This window comes from Festucalex cinctus, chromosome 9, assembly GCF_051991245.1.
Source record: "Festucalex cinctus isolate MCC-2025b chromosome 9, RoL_Fcin_1.0, whole genome shotgun sequence".
Taxonomy (NCBI): Eukaryota; Metazoa; Chordata; class Actinopteri; order Syngnathiformes; family Syngnathidae; genus Festucalex; species Festucalex cinctus.
This window is the reverse complement of record NC_135419.1, coordinates 957,793-980,943: the sequence shown is the minus strand read 5'-3', so window position 1 is coordinate 980,943 and position 23,151 is coordinate 957,793. Positions and strand designations below refer to the sequence as shown.

Genomic DNA, 23,151 nt, shown 5'->3' with positions numbered 1-23,151 from the left:
GAGGTGTCAAAATTGAGATTTATTTTATTTATACAAATCACAGAAGCAGAGAAATGCAAAACGTTCAAAAGCTATTAGTGCAACACTGTACAAATCGTCATATTCTATGATAATGATTCATAACTGCTGGGTCGGGACCTAAAAGTGGGTCACGAACAGGTAGAAAGTTGTTTTATATTCATGTTTTGTTTTTTAATCCAAATACTGTATTTACTGAATATAATTATGATTTACCAGTGTTACCATGTGTATGTTAAATATGAATAATTTGCATATTTTCAAACCATACATTTTCACAAACACATTCTGTGGAACATCAGGTAGAGTGGAAACGCTTGTTGTCATTTGCACTGAATTATAACAGATGGCACAAATTGAGTTCACGTGTTTACAAGGTGACGCAGCGCTTCGGAAATGTCACTTTTAACGCAACACCTGTGGAGAAAACTTCGAGAAAAACAAGTTCAACGCTCTCATTACCAAAATTCCTGGAGGAAGCAGCGTGTAAAATTCAGTGAATAATTTTCAACTAATTAAAGCGGTTTATCAAGAGTGCATGCTGTTGAAATTTGACCTTGTGTGCTGCCGTGTTTGCCTCGCAAAAAAAAAAAAAAAAAAAAAAGTGAATTAAAAGACACGGTTTGATCTTTGAAGCTCAAATATTAATAAAGATAGCACATGTTAAAAGTTTAACCACTGATTACATCTATTTTGTAAAAAAAATAGTCAATATTTTTCCCTTTTCTGGGTTTTATTGCCCGTGTGCCGTCTGTCATCGTGCTTTACGTCCACTCATCTTCATTCCCGCTGTGAGGTAAAGGAGCTGAAGCTTCATCCTCATCTGTACACTCGCAGTCTGGACAGGAAAGAAAGCGATGAATCACATCGATGAACAATCTAAAATAATGGACATAACTTAGCAAACGTACAGGAGGCATGTTCTTCATCTTCCTCATCGTCATGCTGTGCTGCTCATAGTCACGATAGACGTTCTCGTCCTCACCGGGGTCGTCTGCGAGCATGTACAGCTCCCCAGCATGGACATCAGACACGTTGACCTTTCCAAATTGACGATAGTGGCAAATGTCAACCGCATAAGACAGAGGATCAGTCATCCTGCAGACAAGCTGCAAGAAAGATGGCGTCAATGCTGTGTGGTTATATTCCAAGGGTGAATTCTTACTTGATATGATTTGGGGTCGAAGCCCAGCCACAGAGAGAATCGGTAGTCGCAGGTGCGCAGAGAGTAGCCCATCACCTTTATGTCTTTGAGGTCAGGGAGGTCCGAGTCCTCCTAACAGACGATGACAATCATGACACCGGAGACTTGAAGCGACATGGGTCCAGCCAACATTTTAGGACATCATCAGTTGTCAGAGTCGGGCGTCAGATGTGAGAGGAAAAAGCAAAAGGTCTCAGAATCACATCTGTCCCGTTTATGGTGTTGCAGTTGGAGGTAATCACACACAGCTTGGGAGTCACGACAACCGTCAGACTGCTGTCGGCAAAACATATGTCAAGCCGATTTGAATTTCAGCATCGATCAGGATGATGGATCATGGATGGAGCATAACGCAACTAGAGCAGTCAAAATTAATCGATTAATCAACTAGTAATTGATTATCAAATTAATTGACAACTATTTTAATTAGCACGTAATCGTTTGAATAATCAAAAAGTGCATATATGTACAAACATAGTAAGTACTAATAAACAAATTATTAAACAAAAAGCACCGTTTGCCTCTTCGGAGGTGCTACCAATCCAAGAGGTCATTCTTTGACACTGTGCAACAAACTTGTCCAACTATTAAGCTACCTTAGTACAAAAAAAATGACCTAAACCGGAAATGAGTCTTCAAAATAAAAGTTTTAGCCCAAAACTGGAAGTGACTATTTACAATGCAAAATTCCAAAATAAAATAAAAATACAATACAAGAAAATATAACTGGTTATTTACAACATTTGCAACATATGTTTTTAATTTGGATTTTTTTTTTTTTTTTAATCACTATATGAATACGAAGTACAAAATAAACACCCATCACTGGTTAATAGACAGTAACCAGGGGAGAAAATACTTTTGTAATACACTTTAATGCAAAATGAAAATGAATCAGATCAATCGATTTCAAAAAAATATTCAATAGTGACAACACTAAACTCAAATACTATATGGCTTGATTTACATGATGATACATGATGGGTTTGTTTTTGGACCGAATTTACATATGCGATATGGTTGTGTTTACATACAGAACACATGAAAGTGCACGTAAATAACTCAAGCAGCGATGATGGTACCTGTGGTGTATCAGCAGGTCGTGGATACTGGCTGAAAGACACGGCCTCATTATTTTTTTGCTTTTTAGGTTTGAACTCATGTGCCAAGTTCTTTCCCTCTGTACACAGCTGCTCCTGAAACAAAAAAAGAAGAAGAAGAAATGTCAACGCTAACTACAGGTATGCCCACATCTTGTTACATCATTCTTTTAAACAACTCATTATGAATAGACTATGTTTAAAGACCCCTGCAGTTAGATGAATGTCGTGATGGGAAACCTTTCATGCCCCGAATATTTGTTGGTCTACCAGAGTTCTAATGTGAAGCCAAACAGCATGCAAAGTCTTCTTAGGACTACATGGAAGAGAATTGAAAATTCAAATATACCTAGCAACGAAGTGGTGGGAGGAAGTTGGCTTAATGTTTTACATGGCATGCCAGAAATGTCGCGTGAGCAGCTTTGTGTGGCGATTTGGCTCAGGGTGCACGAGACATCCAGCTGTTTACACCAGAATTATTTTTCAGACAATCAACATCTCTGTGTGCGCATTGATAATTTTCACTGCATGACCAAGAATTCAAACTGGTTTGGTTGATTTTTCTTTTTCTTTTTAATGCCTTCAACGCTTGGCTGCTGCCTTTAGCACATTTCCTGGTACAATGTGAATTGTATTGCTGCAATTACAGTTGTTAGGATTATACTCTTATTTTAAGAATTGTCAGTGTAGCTAATTATTCTCACGGGCAGCACTGTTATGCTGTACAACACTTATGTATTTAACAACATTAATTTCGCTCCCAGCCATTTTCAAAGTCGCAATCCCCTTCACTCCCGGCTGTTTTACGGGATTTCGACTGATTTTGCAAGGCCCACAGAATATTGTGTCCTCTTGCTATTAAAACACACACACAAAAAAAACACAACATACCAAAATGAATATTAAAGCGGTAGATGATGGATGGATGGATATTTAGAATTGTGAGTAATTTAGCTTTTTTCAACACAGCCCTGGTTGATCTCTTATACTCTGCTGCCACCTGCTGGCCGTTTTTGTAATAAATACCATTTATTCAACCGTTCTTTGCAGTTGAGAGGCTGCATCAAAGCCTACTGTATGCTCTAGCATAAAAAAAAAAAACATAAAAAAAAAATGCATAAATACGTCTTTGGGACACTTACAACATTTAATATTGAACGTATTTATATGTTATAGAAGAGAATTGAATCTCCCCTTTGTGACTTAGCCAGCTTACACTTTTGTGTCAAGATTTTCTACAAATTTTTAAGTGTTTTGTCCATTAACTGACACACTAGCAATTTACCAGCAGTTCATCCCAAAGTTATTTGCTGGTCTTAAGGTCAGGACTCGCAAGTTCTTCTGTGCAAAACTCATCTAGACTGTGTTTATTGTGCACTGAGACACATTCATGAAGGAACGGATAAGATCCTACCACATAATACTGGCAAATTATTACATTTTAGGGTATGTAATAGTCTTAAAGACTTAAATCTATAAATTTTGGAGGAGTTGGAATGTGCATGATCAGACAAAGTATCTGACTTTTTCTGTAATGTGATCATTGAAAGCTAATCCATTTAGTTTGCTGCTTCAATTCAGTCAAAAGTAGTTCTGCAACATTTTAGTCAGACTGGAAGATTTACTAACATGGCAAGTGTGTTTGAAATGATTTTTTAAAATGTTTATTTTTTAGGGGAAAAAAATGTAAAAGGAGTTATTTAAAGCATCATAAGTACCTGGAAAGAAACTTCAGGACAGGGAGCAGGTGCTTTCAGACCAGCCAAGTGACAGACAGTTGGAAAAACAGCCACAAGCTCCACCACATTTTCCACAACTTTAGCAGCTGGAAATGACATGACTAAATCACTTTCAAGAAGCCTCAAATTGAGGAAATTATTTATGACAAGGAAAAAAAAACATTATTTTGAGAAGAGTGTGTTCTTACTTTTGAAGATGAACTCTGATTGACTAAAGACGTCCAAAAAGGGAAAGGTAGATTCTGTCAGCCCACTGTAAGATGCGGGAGGTTCAGGGACATAAAATATAAGCGGGACACGTGTTGCCACATCAAAGTTGGAGTATTTTGCCCATTCACCATGCTCACCTAGTGACCAACCTGAAACAAAATGAGAATGAGAACACGAAAGTGTCCAAGAAATAAGTAAAGATGTTCCTTTGACCATTTTCTTCGTGGGCAGTACTTAATGCAACAAATTAGGTTGAGAATATTACACCTAAACCAAAATAGCATCATTACTGTTACAACACTGCCCTCTGGTGGCTGCCATTCAATAGCAGCACCTAAACGCATTTACGCCCAGCATACAAAAACATTGCTGAATTGCTCACTAAAAAAAACAATTCTCCTGCGAAAGCAATGACCTGGCATGTTTTAACTACAACATCGCACACAAACCATTTTCCAAAGCACTAGTCGTGACTAACCATGATCGGAGGTGAAAACCACGATTGTGCTCTGAGCCAGGGCATCGAGGGCACTGAGCAGCCGTCCGACCTGCGCATCCATGTAGGACACAGCGGCATAGTAGTGCTGGCGGACACGTAGCTAGAAGACAATGACGTAGCGTTTAGAAGGACGGTCACAAGGTCATCGTTTCTTTTTTTTTTTTTTTTTATTTATGTTCAATGAGTAAAATTCATACTTGAAAGTCTTTAGGAATCGGTCCATAAGGGAAGCTAATATTGAGCTTGTGGACGTCATCTCGCTTCCTAATGTCAGTCCAAGGATTGTAGGCCACAGGGGGAAGGCCTTTCGGAACATCCGGGTCAGGGGCCAGATTCATTTGTTCTATGGGATAGAGGTGCAGATACTCCTGGAATACAAAATTCAAAACATACTCTATCAAGTGTGACTCAAATTCTAAATGTTGACATACTTTGTATTTTTTATTTTATTTTATTTTTGCGACCATTGCGTGTACGGTCACACCCAACTACATTTTTTTAGTCTACTAACGGTTGCAATACTTTTGGAGGTGAGTGTCTGTTAATTTGTCGTATTAAAAACATGATGCAGTCAAGATCCCAAGAAGTATATCAACTTCATAGCATACCTGTGGTATACGGAAGGGAATGTGGGGTTTGTGAAAGCCCACAGCCAGGAAGAAAGGATTGTCATCAGTGGTCCGAGTCTTCAGAAGTCTCACCGCCTCGTCTACGCTCTCCATGTCTGGCAACGTTCCTCCAGGCTGCTCGGTGACATTCACTGCACACAACAGGTTGGCGTGGAGGTGACCATCCTCTCCTTTACACACCTGAAAACAAAGTAACAGATTTATTTCAGGAAGTACCCAAAACGCACTTTCACCTTTTGAAGGTGAACTTAATTTGACCTCTGAACTTTTAAGTGCAAGGACAACCACTTATTTTTTATGCCTTTCAGTGACTCTTCCTGTCTCTATGCATCTCTATTACTATCCTATTACTATCAGAGGTTTAGAGAAGGTCAATTCAGTTCATCTGTAAAGGTTATTGTGTCTTTGGTGCATCCTGTATATTTTTATAGTCTCAGTTTATGAAAATACGGTCAGTGTATTTAGTCTAAACAAGGATAGTGTGGCTGCACAGGTTTAGTACTGTCCGATAAATTTTTGTTCTTGCCTGTACTGTACCTTTTCTTTCTCAAATCTGAATGAAGCAGGATGGTACGCAGGGATGGACCAGCTGTAAGGATAGTCGTCAGTGTGGTTGGAAGCAATGCCTGGCAGACAAATACAGCACAGCCATTGTTGAAAATGCAGCAAATGAGAAGAAAATTAGCAAATGTATGCTGTTTGTCATTAATTCAATTTACCTGGGTGAAAAACTTTGCCCACAGACATGGTAGCATAACCTTGGGATTTAAAATACTGTGGAAGAGTGGTGTAGTTTCCAGAATGCACTCGCCAGTAGGATTTAAAATCATACAATCTGGTTGTATCCGGTCTGCGACTTGTTAACATGGATGTTCGACTAGGTGCACACACAGCTTGCTGCAAACAACAACAACCAGAAACACATTCAAATGTGCAAGCAAAGACCACAGTATGTGCTTGCATCATAGTCTAAAATGTAGTAATATACCAAAGATGGCTACCTGTGCAAATGCATTGAGAAAAACATGACTTTTGGATGCCAGTTGGTCAATGTTTGGTGACTTTACTGTCACGTCTCCATAACAGCCCAATGATGTCCTCAGGTCGTCAGCAATAATAAAAAGAACATTTCGTCTGTCTATGCAAAGAAAAAAAAAGTTACACCAACATCAACTGAAACTATGAAAATGTTGATCTTTAAAATGTAAAGAGGAAGTAATAAATCTGTGGTAGCAAACTGGAATCGGCACAAACGATCATTTATTTTACAGTTTAGTCCAGCAACAAAGTGGATAACAAGCATGTAATTATCATGAATCACTGCTAAATTAGATCAAACACTCGACTGAAAGTAATAAAAATGACAATTGGGTTCTTGTTCTTGTGTAACACTTGTTCTTTAGTATTACAATGTATAACTTTAAAAACTTGGAAGGTTTACCTTGTCTCGCAATCACTACAAGCGCATGAAGGACGACGATGAGACATTTATGGGCAGTAATGTACATGTTGCTTTTACGCCCAGCTGGCACCCTTAGTCATTTACATAAGTTAACGTCAAATGGATTTTGCATCCCTGCTCCACAGCTTCAGTCGCCCCCCAAACATCAACACATAAATAACATATAAGTGCGCTTCCTATATAATAGCTTCCTATTAAAGTCTGACTGTATCCTCATTGGTCTACAATGAAGTAACCCCGCCCCTAAGCAGAGACTATCGAATATTCTGTTGGCTAAATAATATGTCAATCAGGGTTATCACGCCTCGCTGCCAAGAGTTGATTTGGCGCTTCGCTAAATTCTTAATTTATGACGGAAATATGGAACGATGAGGTGATTATGTACTTCGTTGTGTATAAAAAGGGTCGCGTTAATCCAAATGAATGAACAAATAAGATAGAATGAGTAAAAAGACACTCTCGCGTCAAAATGTCTTTCTAAATATGTGTGTCATTTAAATTAATATCGGAGGGTTTAGCTTTACTCTTGTCAACTTGTCAAGGTTTTCAAATTGTAAAACAAAAAAATAATTGTGTATGACCCATATTCATAATAGTCATAGACACCAACCACACATGCGCGGTACTTCCGGTCTTCCGCTCTTGCGCACGATTTTGCCGGTTTTGTTGTGAGTCAGAGGGAGTTTTCTCTCTGCCATAAACACTCTTTGGGAAGTGAGGCAGTGGCGTCAAACATGGCGGACATTTCAACTAAACGTGAAAATAATCCTGAAGCATCCGATGATTTTTCTCAAAGAACCAAGAAGACAAAAACAGACCATGAAGATGGTCAAGGAGAGAATGGAGAGGAATCTGGAAAAAATGTCCTGTCTGGCTTTCAAACGACGACCGTGCTGAGTGACTCTGCCAGGGAGAAAACCATCTTCGTCCACGGAAAAGTAAGTAATATGAATATTTAGCTTCTAGCTTGCAATATGTATCGCCAATTGCTAACGTGATCGCTGTTTTTTAACGATAGAATTGATACGAGAGTGATCAATTTAAACTTTAATATCGACCTCCGATTTGGTAATTCAAACTTTAACTGGTCAATCGGTTATTTTGGCGGGAGTAGACAATTCTCTTTTACATTAGTGAGTTTTTAATTATTTGACTCACAGCGTAAGAAGAAAGTTAATATGAGGGGGAGTCCACCTGAGTGTGGGTATTATTATTATTTTTTAGAATGTAATATTATTATTATTATTTCCCTACATTTATGTTTTGGTTGTCCACGTGATCATCAGCTTGCTGAGCAGAATGCTGTCGTCATCCTGGAGAAGACTCCCATCAGCGAAGACACACTGTCTGAAATATTCACTGCTTCGACCCTGACGCTTGATATAAGGAATGACATCTACAGCACCTACCGTCTCCAGGCTCCACCTCATCTTAACGGTACCGATACTAATCCATCAAATGTCTGAAGCAGGAAAGCTGGATGACTTATATATATGATTTTCAGAAATGAAGGTGACCGTGGTGTGTCCAGCCACTGAGAAGCATGTGAAGAAATACCAGCGTCAGGAGAGCTTCCTGGTGGAGGAGACAGCAGATGACTACCAGTCCATCACACTTCCCTTCATCCAAAAGCAGAGTTTTAGTGTACAGGTTAGTCAGCCTGAAACAAGGTCAGCACTTATCTTGTGGGGTTACTGTTCTTGACATCACATTCACTCCCTTAGTGGGTATATAACATCCTGGAGAAGAAGGCTGAGTCTGAGCGGATAGTGTTTGAAGATCCAGACCCAAAGCTTGGATTTGTCCTCCTCCCAGATTTCAAATGGGACCAGAAACAGGTGAACGATTCATGATCCACACTGGTACTTCATTTAAAAAGACATATTGTGCACTTTTTCTTTGGTTGGTTTTAAAAATCATTCCCAGATGTCGTAATAAAAGATCCTCTCACATTATTTGCTCGATATATATTCAATATATTGTGTCCCGTTCCAGCTGGATAATTTGTACCTGATTGCCATCACACATCGGAGAAACATCAAAAGTCTGAGAGATCTGACATCGGAGCACTTGCCACTCCTTCAAAACATTTTGCAGAAAGGAAAGGTGACTTCACACTAACTTTATTGAACAACTTTAGACTTAAATATTTGTATAGTGTGCTGATGTAATCGTGTGCCATTAGGAGGCCATCCTGCAGCGCTACGGCCTACCAGCCAGCAAGCTAAGAGTCTACTTGCACTACCAGCCATCTTACTACCACCTTCACGTCCACTTCACCAAGCTTGGCTACGAGGCGCCGGGTTGTGGCGTGGAGCGCGCCCACCTCCTCACAGACGTCATCCAGAACCTTCACTCAGACCCAGATTACTATAAAACCAGAACTATGTCCTTTTCCTTGCGGGCAGATGACGGATTGCTCAGTCAATTTAAGGAAGCTGGGAAATTATAATGCTCCACCTGCCAGTGTCAAGCTGCTTCTCAATCCTTTTTATACATTGATCATTTGTTTTTGGTGAACGTGTACTTTTAGCTGCAAACTTTTTTTATGTCGTTTTTTTTTTTTTTTTTTTTTAATCATGTCTTACAACCTAAATCACTGAATAAATGGCATCTGTGCCTGATTTCTACATGTGCTTTTTAAATATTCAGATCCTATGAAATTATAATGATGCTAATAGTTTATGGAAAATTGGCATAAAAATTCAAACCTGACTAATGATGTATCATAGTGTTTTTGCTTATATACTGTATGCGCTGAAGATTATAAATATTAAATATATATTGAAAGTTAAGTTAAAAATATCTGAAAGTTTAATCTTTAAGTCAATATTTTTCATATACAAAGTGTCAAAGTGAATTCAATGAAATATTATTTTCTTTAAGTCACTGACACACCCTGAACTACATAATGGCATTCTCTTGTAGAGTTTGTACTGTACATGCAGTACAGTGCATTGGAGAGAAAACAAAAAAAAAAAAAAAAAAAAATGAATATTCCAGTTATTGTTGCATGTCATACATTTGTTTGTTGCATAAGTCAGTTATAAATTATTTTCAAGTTTTACTCTGACTGGGATCTTACTCTCATCATGCGGAAATGTATATTGGTGGTACAATAAAATGCCTTGAATATTTGAAGGCTTCAGTGAAGTAAATATTTTGTGTTCCCCAAAAACAACACTAGATGGCAGTGTTTAATCCAAAATAATTTAACGTAATTCGTAACGAAAACTCATTCAGTGCCATAATGAATTACCTAGTCTGCAGATCAAATTCAATTAAATAAAATCCAATTTTAATTTAGTAATCAATTGCTGTATAAATATATATTTTCTCTCGAAAAAATTGTATGTTTTGTACAGCTTCCATGAGGTCAAGCTATTATTGTAAAACAATAAGAGCAAATATAGTGAATCTAACATCCTTTTCGCTTTTAAAGTGATTTGGGTCTTTGTCGTTTTCATTTCGATACCTTCATGTAATACTGTGTGACAAGACATATACGGCCCACCCGCATTTTATAAAGAAACGCCATGTACTTTTTGTTAACAGGAAATTTCCGAGGCGTCCATGAATGCATCGTGGGAGAGCCGAGGAAGCTGGGCAGGACTGGGACAAATAATCCAATCATTAGTCCACCAACAGCGCTGATGTCTTGGTTTCACTCACTGAGAGATGACTTCACTCTGAGGCCGTTTGAGATCCAGGAAACACCGTAAGTGGATTTTCTTCTCATAATCATTTAACTCGCCAATTTTGGTCGTGTGCGCGAGAGTGACTTTGACGAGTTTGTGGGTTGCGTGGAGTAGTGATTGGTGATCGATACATGCGGTCCATTAAGTGCTTGTATTTAGTATTTCAGTTAGGAACGTTGTCATTTCATCCAACGCCATTTACGTTAGTAAGGCACCTCTGCAGATTATCCCATTCCTTTTGTGAGTGTTTGCTTCCCCCTTTAGAACATTCCAATTTAGTGTGCATAATAGTTTTGTATTTATTTATTGATTGAAATAGGAAGTTTTGTAACTATTACTGTGCCCGTGCCAGCTCATTGTCGATCTGTTTGCAGGATTTCCTCTGACATTTTTGTGATGCCATCATGCCATATATTTGATTTCGTCCCGTTCCTCCATGCTACTACTGAATACAGAGTACAAAGTGACAGTACTGAGAAAAGTCAAGGACGCCCCAGATTAAACGGTTATCTTTAACTGTGATAGAACCACTGTAATCCTAAACACAGACGGAGGGATTCGGATGCACGCCTGTTGCTTTGCTGCGCGTGCGCGTGTGCGGGCGCGTGCCCGAGAGAGGGCGTGACATGGAGATCTGGCCTCTTCGAAAGAAATAAAGAATTTGAGCATTCATTTGATATCCTACTCCTAGTAGTGTGCTGAATTGTCCAAATACTAGTACGCCTTTTTCCTCACTAGTAAAACAATTTGCCGCACTATAGAATGACTGGGGTGCACTAGTAAAACAACTTGGGCGCCGCTCACATTTGATAGTCTGCTTTCCACTACTAAGAAATTTCTGTACACAAATAGAAATGTGCACTAATTGACTAAACACTACTAAATGTTACTAGTGTGACAAAAAATAGTTAACATCATGTGAACCACTAGATCCATGCACTAGTAGGATTTTAAGTAACTAATGGTACTAGTAGCACTCTGTTTTCAACTAGTTTTTCTCCACTTGTAAATGTAGTCATTCTACTAGTCAGTGCACCCTGGTCATTGTACTAGTGTACAAAAATGTCACTTGTGGAAAAAAATGTCACAGATCAAAGACATAGTTGTTTTGCCAGCATGCTAAACTGTCACTGGTCACAACAAAAGGCATGTCTGCTTCGTCATGGTCAATTCAGCACATGAGTAGGCTTCCTGTAGGCCTTTAAATTGATTGCGATGTGATCAAGAGATATGACAAACTATTTTGAATGGGGATACATACATTTAAAAGCTTTGGCGCTGCTAATCTGACTGATAAGCTCGATGTGCATTTGTGCGCGTGCGTCTCCCGGGCATCCTGATTAGAGAGGCCTGATCAGGTCATCTCTCACTAGGTCATTGGACAAGCCATGTGAGAGCGTGTACAGAGATGTCACGTTCGGTCCTCTATCGCGATCGCTCACGGAACATCAGTAGACAATTTGATGCTTGTTTTTAACTCGCCGTGTCACGTACCATCCCGTGTCGCCATGGAAAAGCTCGCTTTCACCATTGATTGTTCCTTGATGAGCACACTCTTAGAGCTGCTTGCACATTCAGTAATTGTTCTCTGAAACAAACAAAACATCTGCCGTTTATACAAATCCATTTGTTCGAAAGATGACACTTTAGCAAAGCTACCAACATGGGACCAGATAGCCCCCAAGGACCACCTGAATAGCCTGCTGGCCTGTTTTAAAACATCACGAGTGATGGGACATTGTAATTTTCTAGGAATGCTCTAGAAGTTATCATTCGTATATTTATTTATAGATATATAATTTGTAATTGTATTTTCATGCTTTTAGGCACTTTTAGGCAGCTAAACTAATGAATTACTACCAATCAAGCCATACATTTAAGTTGACCAGCATCTCTTTAATATAGAGCTCGAGTTTAGAGCAGAGATTTCAGTCTCACTGCAGTTAAGGGGTCACATACGGCCAATTTGATGTCAAATCAGCCAAACCAGTAAAAACCAAAGCATAATAATGATACTGTAAATAACAAGTTTGTGCCCCCCTAATATTTATTTTAAGTTTATATTAATGTGCCCAGCCCACATACTCAGCACTGCTGCTCATCCCACAAATGCATTTTTGCAAATGTGGCACCATTTAAAAGGGAAATAATCAGGCTTTCCGACTGTACAAGATTAATTCTCAAGAAGCGTACAACAGCCAACTTAGCTGTCTTCTCTGCCCTCCGCACACATGCTCCCACTTCATTATCTCATGCTCGCCATTTTGGATTTCTCATCGAAATCGTACAGTTATTAGCTGTAATCCTAAATGGTAAATTGCATACTTTTTTTTTTTTTTTGTAAAACATCCTCAGTTATACCTTAATTTTTAAGTCTCGTATTCTTTTAATTCAAATGGTGCAAATACATAAAAACTGTCATTGTCTGACTTCTTCCGCCAACAAACCCTCTTAGAGATCCTCCATATCCTAAACTTTCATACACAAAATCAAACAACTGCTTACAACTCAAAATACATTCTCCGAGGTTGGCTTGAATGGTCGCTCATCTATGAATAGCATCATTTTGGCCACATTTCTGCCTTGATGTTGCCGCAGTAGAGATATTTTAAACTGGCAGAGTATCAAAAATCATTTTGACGTTATTATAATACAGACTCTCAATATGAGTTTAGTTTACATCATGACAGAAAAAAACATCTAATTTGCACATAGAAAAGACAAACTAAATGTATATTTGTTTTCAAACAATCGAAAAACAACGCAATGATTATGATTAAGAAAAAAAAAAATGTACGTGAAGAAGAAACTTGACTGAAGTTCAAATCAAACCGCGCAACCCACTGGAACTCAAACCCAAGAATTTAAAGTTGTGCCAAGTCAGTTTTATTTATATGCGAGCATCATACAAACCCTTTTAAGGGGAAAGTATGTATGTTGGCAACCTTTGGGAAATAGCAGAGTACACAGATATGCTTCAAATGTTAGAGAAAAAAAAAAGATTGTAACTACAAGCATAATGAAGACACATAAACACACACTCGATTGTAAAACAATATATAGACACAAAATTGATGATTGTTTTGTTTTCAACACGCCGAAAGTCTCAGCTTGTAAAGGTGAGGAAGAAAAAGATGTGTGCATGAGTGTTTTGGATGTGAAAACAAAACACACGCACAGCGTGGAGGGTGGCAAACTGAGGGCAGGAGTACGATTACAGGGTTATTTACATTACAGCACAGAGTTTCACCAAAAACTAGCGAGTGTTTGATAAAGCAAGAGAGAAAGAGAGAGAAGATGGCTTCCAGATGGAGGGTGGAATTCTCAGGGCGCCCGAGAGCAGCCACGGCAACTCCTCCTCCTCCTCCTCCTCCTCCTCCTCCTCTTCATATAAAAATACAGAATGAGATCTGGAGAAAAACCACATAATAAAAAAAGAAGGAAGATATGATAAAAGAGGAGCATGGAAATTCGCCATGGTAGCTTTCCAACACGGTTGTTGTTTAAAAATTACTCAAAAATGTATTTAGTTGTTAGGCCAGTACATTTGCATACAACATTAATTTTAGGGATGCTTTGCAGTTGAGAGGCTGAATCAAAGCCGTCTGTATGCTCTAGCATAAAAATAACAAAAAAAACGTATAAATACATCTTTGGAACACTTAGAAAATTAAAAAAACGTATTTACACGCTATTGGGAGCAAATGAGTTAATATGTCAAGAATGACGTCGAGTTGGAAATGTTACTTATCACATCTCGGAAATCCATCCATCCACCCATCTGTTTATTATCTGAACCGCTTATCCTCACGAGGGTCGCGGAGGTTCTGGAGCCTATCATGGAGGCAAATATGGATGGCACTGCTTGATTGCAACCAGCAGGGGTGCTGTTTGTTGAGTCTTCACTGCTCAACGTCGCTTTTAACATACGTGTGACGTCATGCATGATGTGATCATGACGTCTTTCATCAAATGTTGAAAGGAGGCTGAATCTCTCCTCTTGAATCCAAAACCACGTCAAACATCAAAGAGTAGGCAGGAATGGGAAAAAAAAAAAAAGTTGATGATTTGTTAGGATTGCTAATTGATGTTATGTGTACTGTAAGCGCGTTGTTGAAAGTGCTATAAAGATGACTTGACAATGTGACACTGGCAAATGTACAATCAGAAATTAAGAGCATTCAGAGAGAGATTATGATCATGATGATGATAATAATAAACATCTGCCTCACGGTTCTCGGTTGCTTTAAATGTTAGTGTGGGTTTTCTCTGAGTAACCCCGGCTTTCGTCCAAAAAACTGCGACCCTTCTTATAAGGACAAGCAGTAAAGTTAATGAATGGATAGAAAATGTAAATTAAAAGATTTACTGATTATTAACTTCCAACATAATTGATGAATGAATGAATTTTTATGGATACATGAGGGTTGAGGGTTGTAACTGTAACTGTGCTATTCAATAATGCCCCCATAATCTTGTCTACAATATAAAGCAGTTCAAATTTCCTACACAAATAAAAGCACAATGATAAACATAAAGCTTCACCGAAATTCATTTTAATTAAAGGGTCTATCAGCCTTATGACAACACTCCATTAAAGCTTTCATAAATCATGATAAGAAATCCAAAGTGGGGAATTCCAATACTCTAAGTCTAACTAGTGGCGTGTGCAAAAGAGAGTTTTGACCTCAGCAAGCACCTGCAGAAGATGAGATGAAGGCCTAATGGTTTGACCTGTTGCAAAAGTGCAAGGACACAAAGTGGGTGTTCTCCGGACTCGTTCAGGAAATACCAATATCCACATTTTTCTTCCGTTGGAAACTCACTTGACCGACATTCCTTCTTGGCTGTGTAAACAGAAAGTCACATAATTGATAAATATGTCTTGAATTTCTCACACATATTTTGTAATAGGAACACGTTTAATGTTGATAAAGTGGACACTTGCTCATTGGGGACATTAAATAAGAGTTTTTTGGTTGTTGTTTTTTTTGAAAGCCTCTGAGAGGATCTTCATGGTGATGATCCCACATATTATTTTATATGGCACTGGAGAGTTGCTTTTAGATCTGCTCATTGACAAAAGGGCATCGCATTTCCCTCGCACGCCAGCTTGGGATTCGTGAGCCTTAATGGCATGGGCAGTGGGCATAGTGGTGCCGAAAATATCGCATCCATTATCCTAATGGAAACACCGTCAATATCTCCCACTTAACTGGCTTTGCGGTTTCAGCGACATATCTCAAATCAAATGTGCGCGCAATCATGCAAAGAGAGAAATCCAAAATATGATCACAGGTATTTACAAGTAGCAACAGCGGACACAATCACTGTTTGTTCGATGACTTTGGTAAACCTCAGATTTGTTTCGGATTTCGCTTTTCCCTCTGTTGTGTGACTTGAGACGTGGATTTGACCCAAATTCCTATCAGTAGGAAAGTCCAATGTACTTGACGTGCTATTGTGGCATTCCATGCTAAAGTGACTTCTGGTTTTATTCAGGTAATATGATTTGAGTGGATGTCACTGCAAGTTTGCAACAAACTACAAAGTTAAAACTGCTGAGGGCACCAAATGACTTCTAATGACCGTCTGCCTTTGGTTTGTTTGAACCTGTCTATTATTGCGCACTCAATTGTTTGGCAGCCAAGCGCCAACTTGCTGTGACCTACTTTCCTACTTTTAAGGAACTGAAGCAGAGCTTGAATGTGGTTTGCATCTCATTACATTTTGATTTGAAACATTTTATGGGAAAAAAAAGGCATGTGTTGTTTTTTGTTACAGATTCACATGTATGTAACAGTTGGTTATTAGTCTTGGCAAAGCTCTTTTATTGACTTGGTGCCCTTCTGGTATGGAATGACGTCCCATCTGGAGTCAATCAAGGCAGGGAAAGGCAGCATCCAAGGCACAGACAAATTTGTTTAAAATGCGTGAAACGTTTTTTAAATATTATGTGACTATGAAAGCAAGCGCATTAATGTGGTAGTTCATCTTCTAAACTTTAAACTTTGAGGTGTTTTTTTTTTTTTTCCTAAAAGGGCCCTATTTTCATGCCTAGTGCAAGACAGTCTATAACTGTGCACATGGGTGGAGTTTTCTTTCTTTTGGTGTTTTCCGAGACTCTGCATAGGTAGAATTGGTGTCATTCTGGGATGGAACACAGCCAACTCCTGAAGCAGCTCCCCTCATTGGCATTAAAATCAGGGTGGTGGAAGTGCACCTTGCGGAAGTAGAAATGGACTTGATGGCTTCTACGGGCAACGTTGGTTTATAACTGGCAAAATGCAAGATTTCCCCTTGCGGATGATGTAGCTGCCCATGTGACGTGGGCAATCGGAGATCGGCTTGCGTCCCTTATCGTGCATATTATGCCAGGTACAGTTTTGCTAATTTTCTGGTGCGTTTTTCATTATTTCTTCAGAGATTTGTCTCGTCAACATAATGCTTCCTCAGTATGCGCATGCCGTTTAATGGACATTTGAAACATTACTTGTTAGGGCTGGGAATCTTTGACTGTCTCACGATTCGATTCGATTGTGATTTTTGGGTCTACGATTCGATTGAAAATTATTTGATTGACAAATGATTTCCACTTCAATTTACAGATATGCACAACATTGTCATGATCTACTCCAGTCTGCTTTGCGAGACAAAATGACAAATAGAGACATTAAAAGTGTTTTTTATTTTTATTTTTATTTTTTATTTTTTTAAACATTTATTCATTTTGTATTGTAAGTGCCTTTATCCATAAAAACAGCATGTGGGCTACAACTGCCTTTTCCCCTTCTTTTTCATTTCTAATTTAAATAAAATAGATTTTTGGATATTAATATCGATTCGATTAATAAATGAGAATCTCGATTCTTTTATGAATCGATTTTTTTGGCACACCCCTATTTCTTGTTGGTTGTGTTATGCTGCACACACCTTGGAGATTCCGCGATTGAAACACATACACCTTTTTTTTTATCATCAAGGAATGACACAAGACAAGACTAAGTCCAAGCATGTTAGGATTGAGAAATGTGCCGCAACTGAACTCTTTCTCTTTCACATCCAGTTGAAATGTGCCTCTTCTGAGCCATAGCCACCTTTATAATAATTTCAAGTTAGTTAAAATTGAGCCAGTCTTTTGAGAAGGATGCTGTTGCATCTGAGATGGGAGGATCTAGCAAGGATCGCGCCTCATGTCACCTCTCAGCCACACCACGATAAGCCCGTGGAGCTGCGCTTGCTGTCGGTATTTACTGTAAGCTCCCTACTTAGCCGTGATCAGCCGCAACGGGCCATTTGCAGTCTCTTGGCCCCCTGCTGTGACACATCAAATGAGTAACACGAGGCCCACCGAGCGCCGCTTGTCTGTGTTAAATCCAACAAGGGTGACCACAATACACCCTCAACTCATTCCACTTTTTCTCCCTTTCTGGTAGTGGTGATGCATGCAGTGGCTGCAAAATGAATGGAAGACCCATCACAGACATTTAGTCATCAATACAAGCTGCAATATTGATTTTTGTGCACAATGGAAACTTTTCTTTTTTTTTTTTTTTTCAAGTGGAGCATGACAATGTAGCAGGGAACTGTTAAATCCCGTTCGATATGCACCAGCTGGCAACAACGTTATGACCACTTGCACATTCTAATGATACTCGGCGTCATATGAATTGTTTTTTTGGTTTTTTTTTTTCAAATCCATCCATCCATTTTCTTCACCGGGGGTGCTGGAGCCTATCCCAGCTGCCTTCGGGCAGTAGGCGGGATACACCCTGAGCTGCTTGCCAGCCAATCACAAGTTGTTTTTCAGATATTAGAGAAAATGATATTTTTAAAGGCATGTTTATAAACTGTTAAGCATATCTATATTTTATGAACGTACACACGGTGGGAAAAATATGGCATTAAAATGATGGAAAATCTCAAAGCAGTGACATGACGGGCATTAACTGCTGCATTATTTTGAAAATTCTGTAGAATTCTGTTTTCCTTAATTGTTGTGCTTTGATGTCCTTTGATGTCATTTTTTTTTTTTAAATAGTGCTCTTGGATCAGATGATATTTTCCAGGTACAACTAATGTTGTAAACGATAAGTATGTGTGCGCCATAGACCACGGCCGAAATGCTATTTAAAAAAAAATAAAAAAATGGGTGGAAACCAACCGGCATCATATGATAGCAACTGCAACCGAGCTACGGCATTTAATCAACATTTCTTTATTGAGGGGATTGCAAAACAGACAAAATCCCACAACACAATTATGATTGGCTACTTGCAGAGATCAGTAATTTAAACAAACCGTTTCTTTGTGGAGCTACGCTGAGCAGGGAGGGGAGGGTTGTGCAGTAGCACACAGGTGCAGACGACCCACCGGTGGCAAAAAATCAAAAAATAAATAAATAAAAATACTATCACAAACCTCCGAATGGTTCAGGAACAGCTTTCAACTTAATTCGGCGGCACCTTTTTTTTTTTTTAGCCGTTTTCGGCAAAATTACCCTAATGATAAAGCGGTTTTAAAATGAAGAATAATGTCTTTAGTTTCTTTCTTTCTTTCTTTTTTCCTTCATTTTTTCCTTCCTTTTTCCTTTCCTTGCATGGTGCATGCATTTTAGTGTCCCCCCCCAAAAAAAAAAAAAAAAAATAAAAAATAATCTACCAGTATATTTTGTTTAAAAACAAAAAAAGTGCATTGTGTTCAATGGGAAAGAATGTTTATATTTACCCAATTTATTTATTTATTAATTATTATTATTATTATTATTTTCTTTTTTTAGTTAAAGCTATACTTTTAATACTGTGATACCGCAATATTTTTGCTCAGAATTATGATATTGTCATCCATGTCTTGGCGATGTATAATCTGGTAGTACGCCAGTGCAGATATTGTAATAGAATCTTCATCAGGAGGCTGGTCCCAGTTCTCCTCATTCAACTCTGTCTTCCTTTCTTTCAAAAGCCATAATAAAACATATTGACCGGCCAGTCCCAGTGCAATTCATACTTCAACATTTGTTTACAGTATAATCGAGAAATGATCCAACATTTGGCTTAGAACTTTTAAAGTTGTCTGTCTGTGTTCCTTCTTTCTGATTTAAAAAAAAAAAAAAAAAAAATGTTCTATCAGATTCTGTGGATGGGTGAATCCAGCAAAGTTCAACTTGTATCAAAATAATGAAAAGTGGAAACGATGTAGAAGGAAAGCGTTCATTTAATGGAGTAAGACCCACAGACGAGCAGCACGTGAACCTGCAGTTCTTTAATCAAGAACCAAGCCGTAAGAATTTGCAATCTACACAATTTAAGAAGAATTTAAGAAGAGAAAAGAGAGCCGCGTCGAGGACGTTTAGTGAGCAGTCTCTCGCCCTCCTCCCTCCTGCGGCCCTCCCGCCGCCCTCCTCCCGCCGCAGCATTACCATCCATGGTGACCGGGACCGGAGGAACGAGGCATGCACTTACTCATGTAGTCCATTGTTTCCCCTTTAGTTCAACACCGCATCGTCGCCTCAGTGGATCGCTTGCAAACTACTGAAGAAAAAAAAAAAAAGAAACTGATTTTGAAGGCTCACAAAATCCTGACTCACTTGAAAAGAATGACTGCTTTTTTTGTGGTATTGTGCATGCAAATACTAGAGCGGGAAAGTTTGGCTTGCTTTCCTGCCCACTTTTTTTTTTTTTTTTCCCCTGCCCAACATTATTTGGTGAAAGGAAATTCTGTATGTAATTTGACAACAGTGAAGTTTCATAAGTGGGAGGAACCTCAGAGGATGGTCGGACTGCGACGAGAATGATCATCTCACACAGAGAGACAACTTTACTTTAAGATAGAGCGAGGTCATCACGTCTCTGACATTTAAACAGAAATTATCTGTTTCTGCTGTTGGACAAACCAAGAGGAAGACAGATTGTATTATTACTACTAAGATTTGAGTCGTTCTACATCACGGCCGGAATGTATGGATGCTTCAAGAGCAAAAAGTAAGTTTCAAGTTTTCTCCGTCGGTCCATATTTGCTTAGTAACCAGAACAAGATGTCTTGTCTCGTAACATTACATGTTAAGGAGCCAGAGATGAGATGGAGTGCTCTGGAAACTAATTATAGGTTTGCACTCTGCTAGTAAAAATCCACTTTATGTATCAAAGCGTGCTGGTTTTAACTTGTATGGCACGTTGTCACCCAACAGAGTTGAATCTGTCTTTTTGTCCCAGAATGCTGGCTAATGAAGCTTTTGTTTGTCTTTGTTTATTGAGACTTCTGATGACTTGTAGTTGGCACTGACAGTCAGCTGGATGACTCAGAGCTGATGGCCTGATTTGTTGTTGTTTTTTTGTGAGTACTGTGAGTAAATGATTGGTCACACAATTTCAGAAAGGAGTGTGCATTTTGTTGGGGGTTGTTATGCAGGAAAATTAGAATCATGAACATGACTCGGCATCAGTCATATTCTTGTTCACTTGATGTTTTGCTTTGGATATTGTCCCTCACTGATGTACTGTTTGTGCTTTGAATCGGTTCTGCAGCGTATATATAACTTTTTTTTTTTTTTTTTTTTACTGGGCTTGGCAGCGTGATTGAAGCACAGAGGTTAGCATAATAAGCGCTTTGAGCTATTTAAGCTACAGTCAAGCATCAGTTTTATTACTAGATGTGATGTGCGCTGCTGACCATTTTACTTTCTTTTTTTTTGCCCACAGTTTCATGACGCGGCAACAATGTAAGCTTTTACGGTTCACTTGGCAGATATGACACAGAAATGGTTTTGTCTATGTAGCACAGTGAGAGTGAACCCTCACAGTTAGTGTGACAAAGTTGCTTGAAAGAATCATTTTAGGTGTCAGAAAACACAATTTTACTGATTAGTCGATCTTGCTTAATGTTTCGAATTAGATCTGTTTAGATACTGTTCAACTTGATAGCATAATTTATGCAGTTCAGGGATTGTCATTTGAGTATGTTTCTTTGACAACCAAGTGGGGAAAAAAAAACTCAGACAATGCAACATTGTTGTGTGAAGCGACATAATGCTATTGTCCATTGGAGCTGTAAAACTGCTTCAGCCAGCAAACTAAAATTGTGTGATTCTGATTGTGTTTGACTGAGCTGCAATAGTGACGGATCAATTTGTTCCTAAAATAGACCACAAAAATCATCTTAAAGTAGATGGAATTCTGCAAAGAATGGGGCTGCTCATGCCAACGTTATTACTTTCTGCAAAAACAAACAAAGCTGCTTAACTCATTCACTGCCGGTGACAAGTATACTCGTCAATTCAAATTTTTTCAGAGTGGGGATAGATGGGAAGAATCTGATTATGCTCCACTGTAAATGTCAAACTTGGAAACAACTTTACTGATGCCTAACCACCGGTAGATGACATCATTGCCCCATTTTATACGAAATCAACAGTTTCAGAGTTCATGGGAGAAATGGCTGTATTTGGGCAAACCTACATTTTTCAATTAGAAAAGAACAGAATGGGGCAAAAAGTATTCATTTGGTAGATTCGGCTTATGTATAATTATTGAACGCAATATCGCGTGGGTATTGAAAATTTTGAAATTTCCTAAAATGGCTGGTAGTGAAATAGTTCAATTGATATTAATTTTAATTGCGATATGGCATAATTAATGTATTGTAGCGTCGAGCGGCGACCTAGCAGCGACTCTTTAATGCCAATATGGAACCGTTACTGTCGGCCATAACCACACCAATACCACAACATGTTAACGATGCATCGTTTATGAAAACAGTTTCATGTTGCCTTCACGGCAGCCCCAGACTATTGGAAACTATAGAACTCGCGGACCAAATGCAAGGGTTGCTGCAACATCTGTAACATCTGTAAAGAAGAAGAATCTCGTTTGATTTCACAATATAGATGGAAAGTTTGTACAAGCAGAAGCCAACTGGTGCGTCAGTCGTTTGTTTAGCAGGAATGGCGATGCAGATGAAAATGAATGTAAGCGTAGACAGGGCGGAGTGACTGATGACAACGTTTTGGTCAGGTTCCGTCTGGAGTCCTTGTACGGTCCGTTGCTAAGAACACGTTCGCATTTCAAGCAGCGGCGTGTGTGCGATGGCTGGCGGGGGAAGAAGAGAATGTGGTGATGAGAAAACCCCCGAACGAGAACGCTTTGGAAATGTGCGTCTTCTATGAACATGCAAAGTCATAAGTGAACATGTTTACAGGTGGTCTATATCTTTCAGATAAGAGAGAGGTTCTGTCCAAACCAATAAAACAGCAAATGTCCAAGTTTACTTTATACCATTTGTATATTTTAATTTTACAAAGTACTGTTTAAAAGACGTTGTCAAATGTCATGTTATTGTTTCCAGTGAGAAGCAGAAGATGGTTAAAGGAAATCCTCTCTGACAAATTCCTCAAATTTCCAATGGAGTGATTTCCCCGCAGCTATTCAGGCCTTGACTAGTTCACTTTGTTACAGGCTTTTTTATTTCAAAGACTCGACTCGTGGCCAGGCTGCCTTGTGACTGTTCGATGACGCGTGTGCAAAACAGTACTAAAATCCAAAAAAGAGCACGCTGAGCTTTCAGATCACATTCAACTCATTACTTTTGATGATGTCTG

General features: G+C 38.8%; 3 protein-coding genes across 11 annotated transcripts in view; 2 read left to right on the top strand and 1 right to left on the bottom strand.

Moving 5' to 3' along the window:
- Positions 1-23,151, top strand: part of LOC144025414 (uncharacterized) — a 50,697-nt gene that overhangs the window by 2,444 nt on the left and 25,102 nt on the right. For 2 of the 7 annotated variants that reach the window (XM_077531390.1, XM_077531388.1), the window contains exons 3-4: positions 2,413-2,463; positions 10,417-10,579. In XM_077531390.1, the coding sequence (XP_077387516.1) occupies positions 2,445-2,463; positions 10,417-10,579 (182 nt within the window). In that variant the 5' untranslated portion in view covers positions 2,413-2,444. Of the gene's footprint in view, positions 1-2,391; positions 2,464-10,416; positions 10,580-20,005; positions 20,540-23,151 lie in introns of those variants that run through there. The other 5 variants (XM_077531394.1, XM_077531391.1, XM_077531389.1 and 2 more) reach the window with 4 other exon arrangements.
- ids (iduronate 2-sulfatase) lies at positions 5-7,083 on the bottom strand. 3 transcript variants are annotated; one of them, XM_077531395.1, is made up of 13 exons: positions 6,841-7,083; positions 6,401-6,537; positions 6,119-6,296; positions 5,937-6,025; positions 5,379-5,579; positions 4,968-5,138; positions 4,750-4,870; positions 4,250-4,420; positions 4,041-4,147; positions 2,305-2,418; positions 1,184-1,294; positions 930-1,127; positions 5-856 (listed from the first exon to the last, which is right to left on the bottom strand). In XM_077531395.1, exons 1-13 carry the CDS (start codon positions 6,905-6,907, stop codon positions 773-775), a joined length of 1,749 nt encoding a protein of 582 aa, XP_077387521.1. In that variant the 5' UTR covers positions 6,908-7,083; the 3' UTR covers positions 5-772. The 3 variants fall into 3 exon arrangements, with proteins under 3 accessions (XP_077387521.1, XP_077387524.1, XP_077387522.1); XM_077531398.1 differs by having other exon boundaries at positions 1,259-1,294; XM_077531396.1 differs by having other exon boundaries at positions 930-1,058; positions 6,841-7,082.
- On the top strand, positions 6,113-9,485 carry dcps (decapping enzyme, scavenger). The gene is made up of 6 exons (XM_077531399.1): positions 6,113-7,799; positions 8,148-8,298; positions 8,366-8,511; positions 8,586-8,699; positions 8,857-8,967; positions 9,047-9,485. The coding sequence occupies exons 1-6, from the start codon at positions 7,596-7,598 to the stop codon at positions 9,311-9,313; spliced, it is 993 nt and encodes a 330-aa protein (XP_077387525.1). The 5' UTR covers positions 6,113-7,595; the 3' UTR covers positions 9,314-9,485.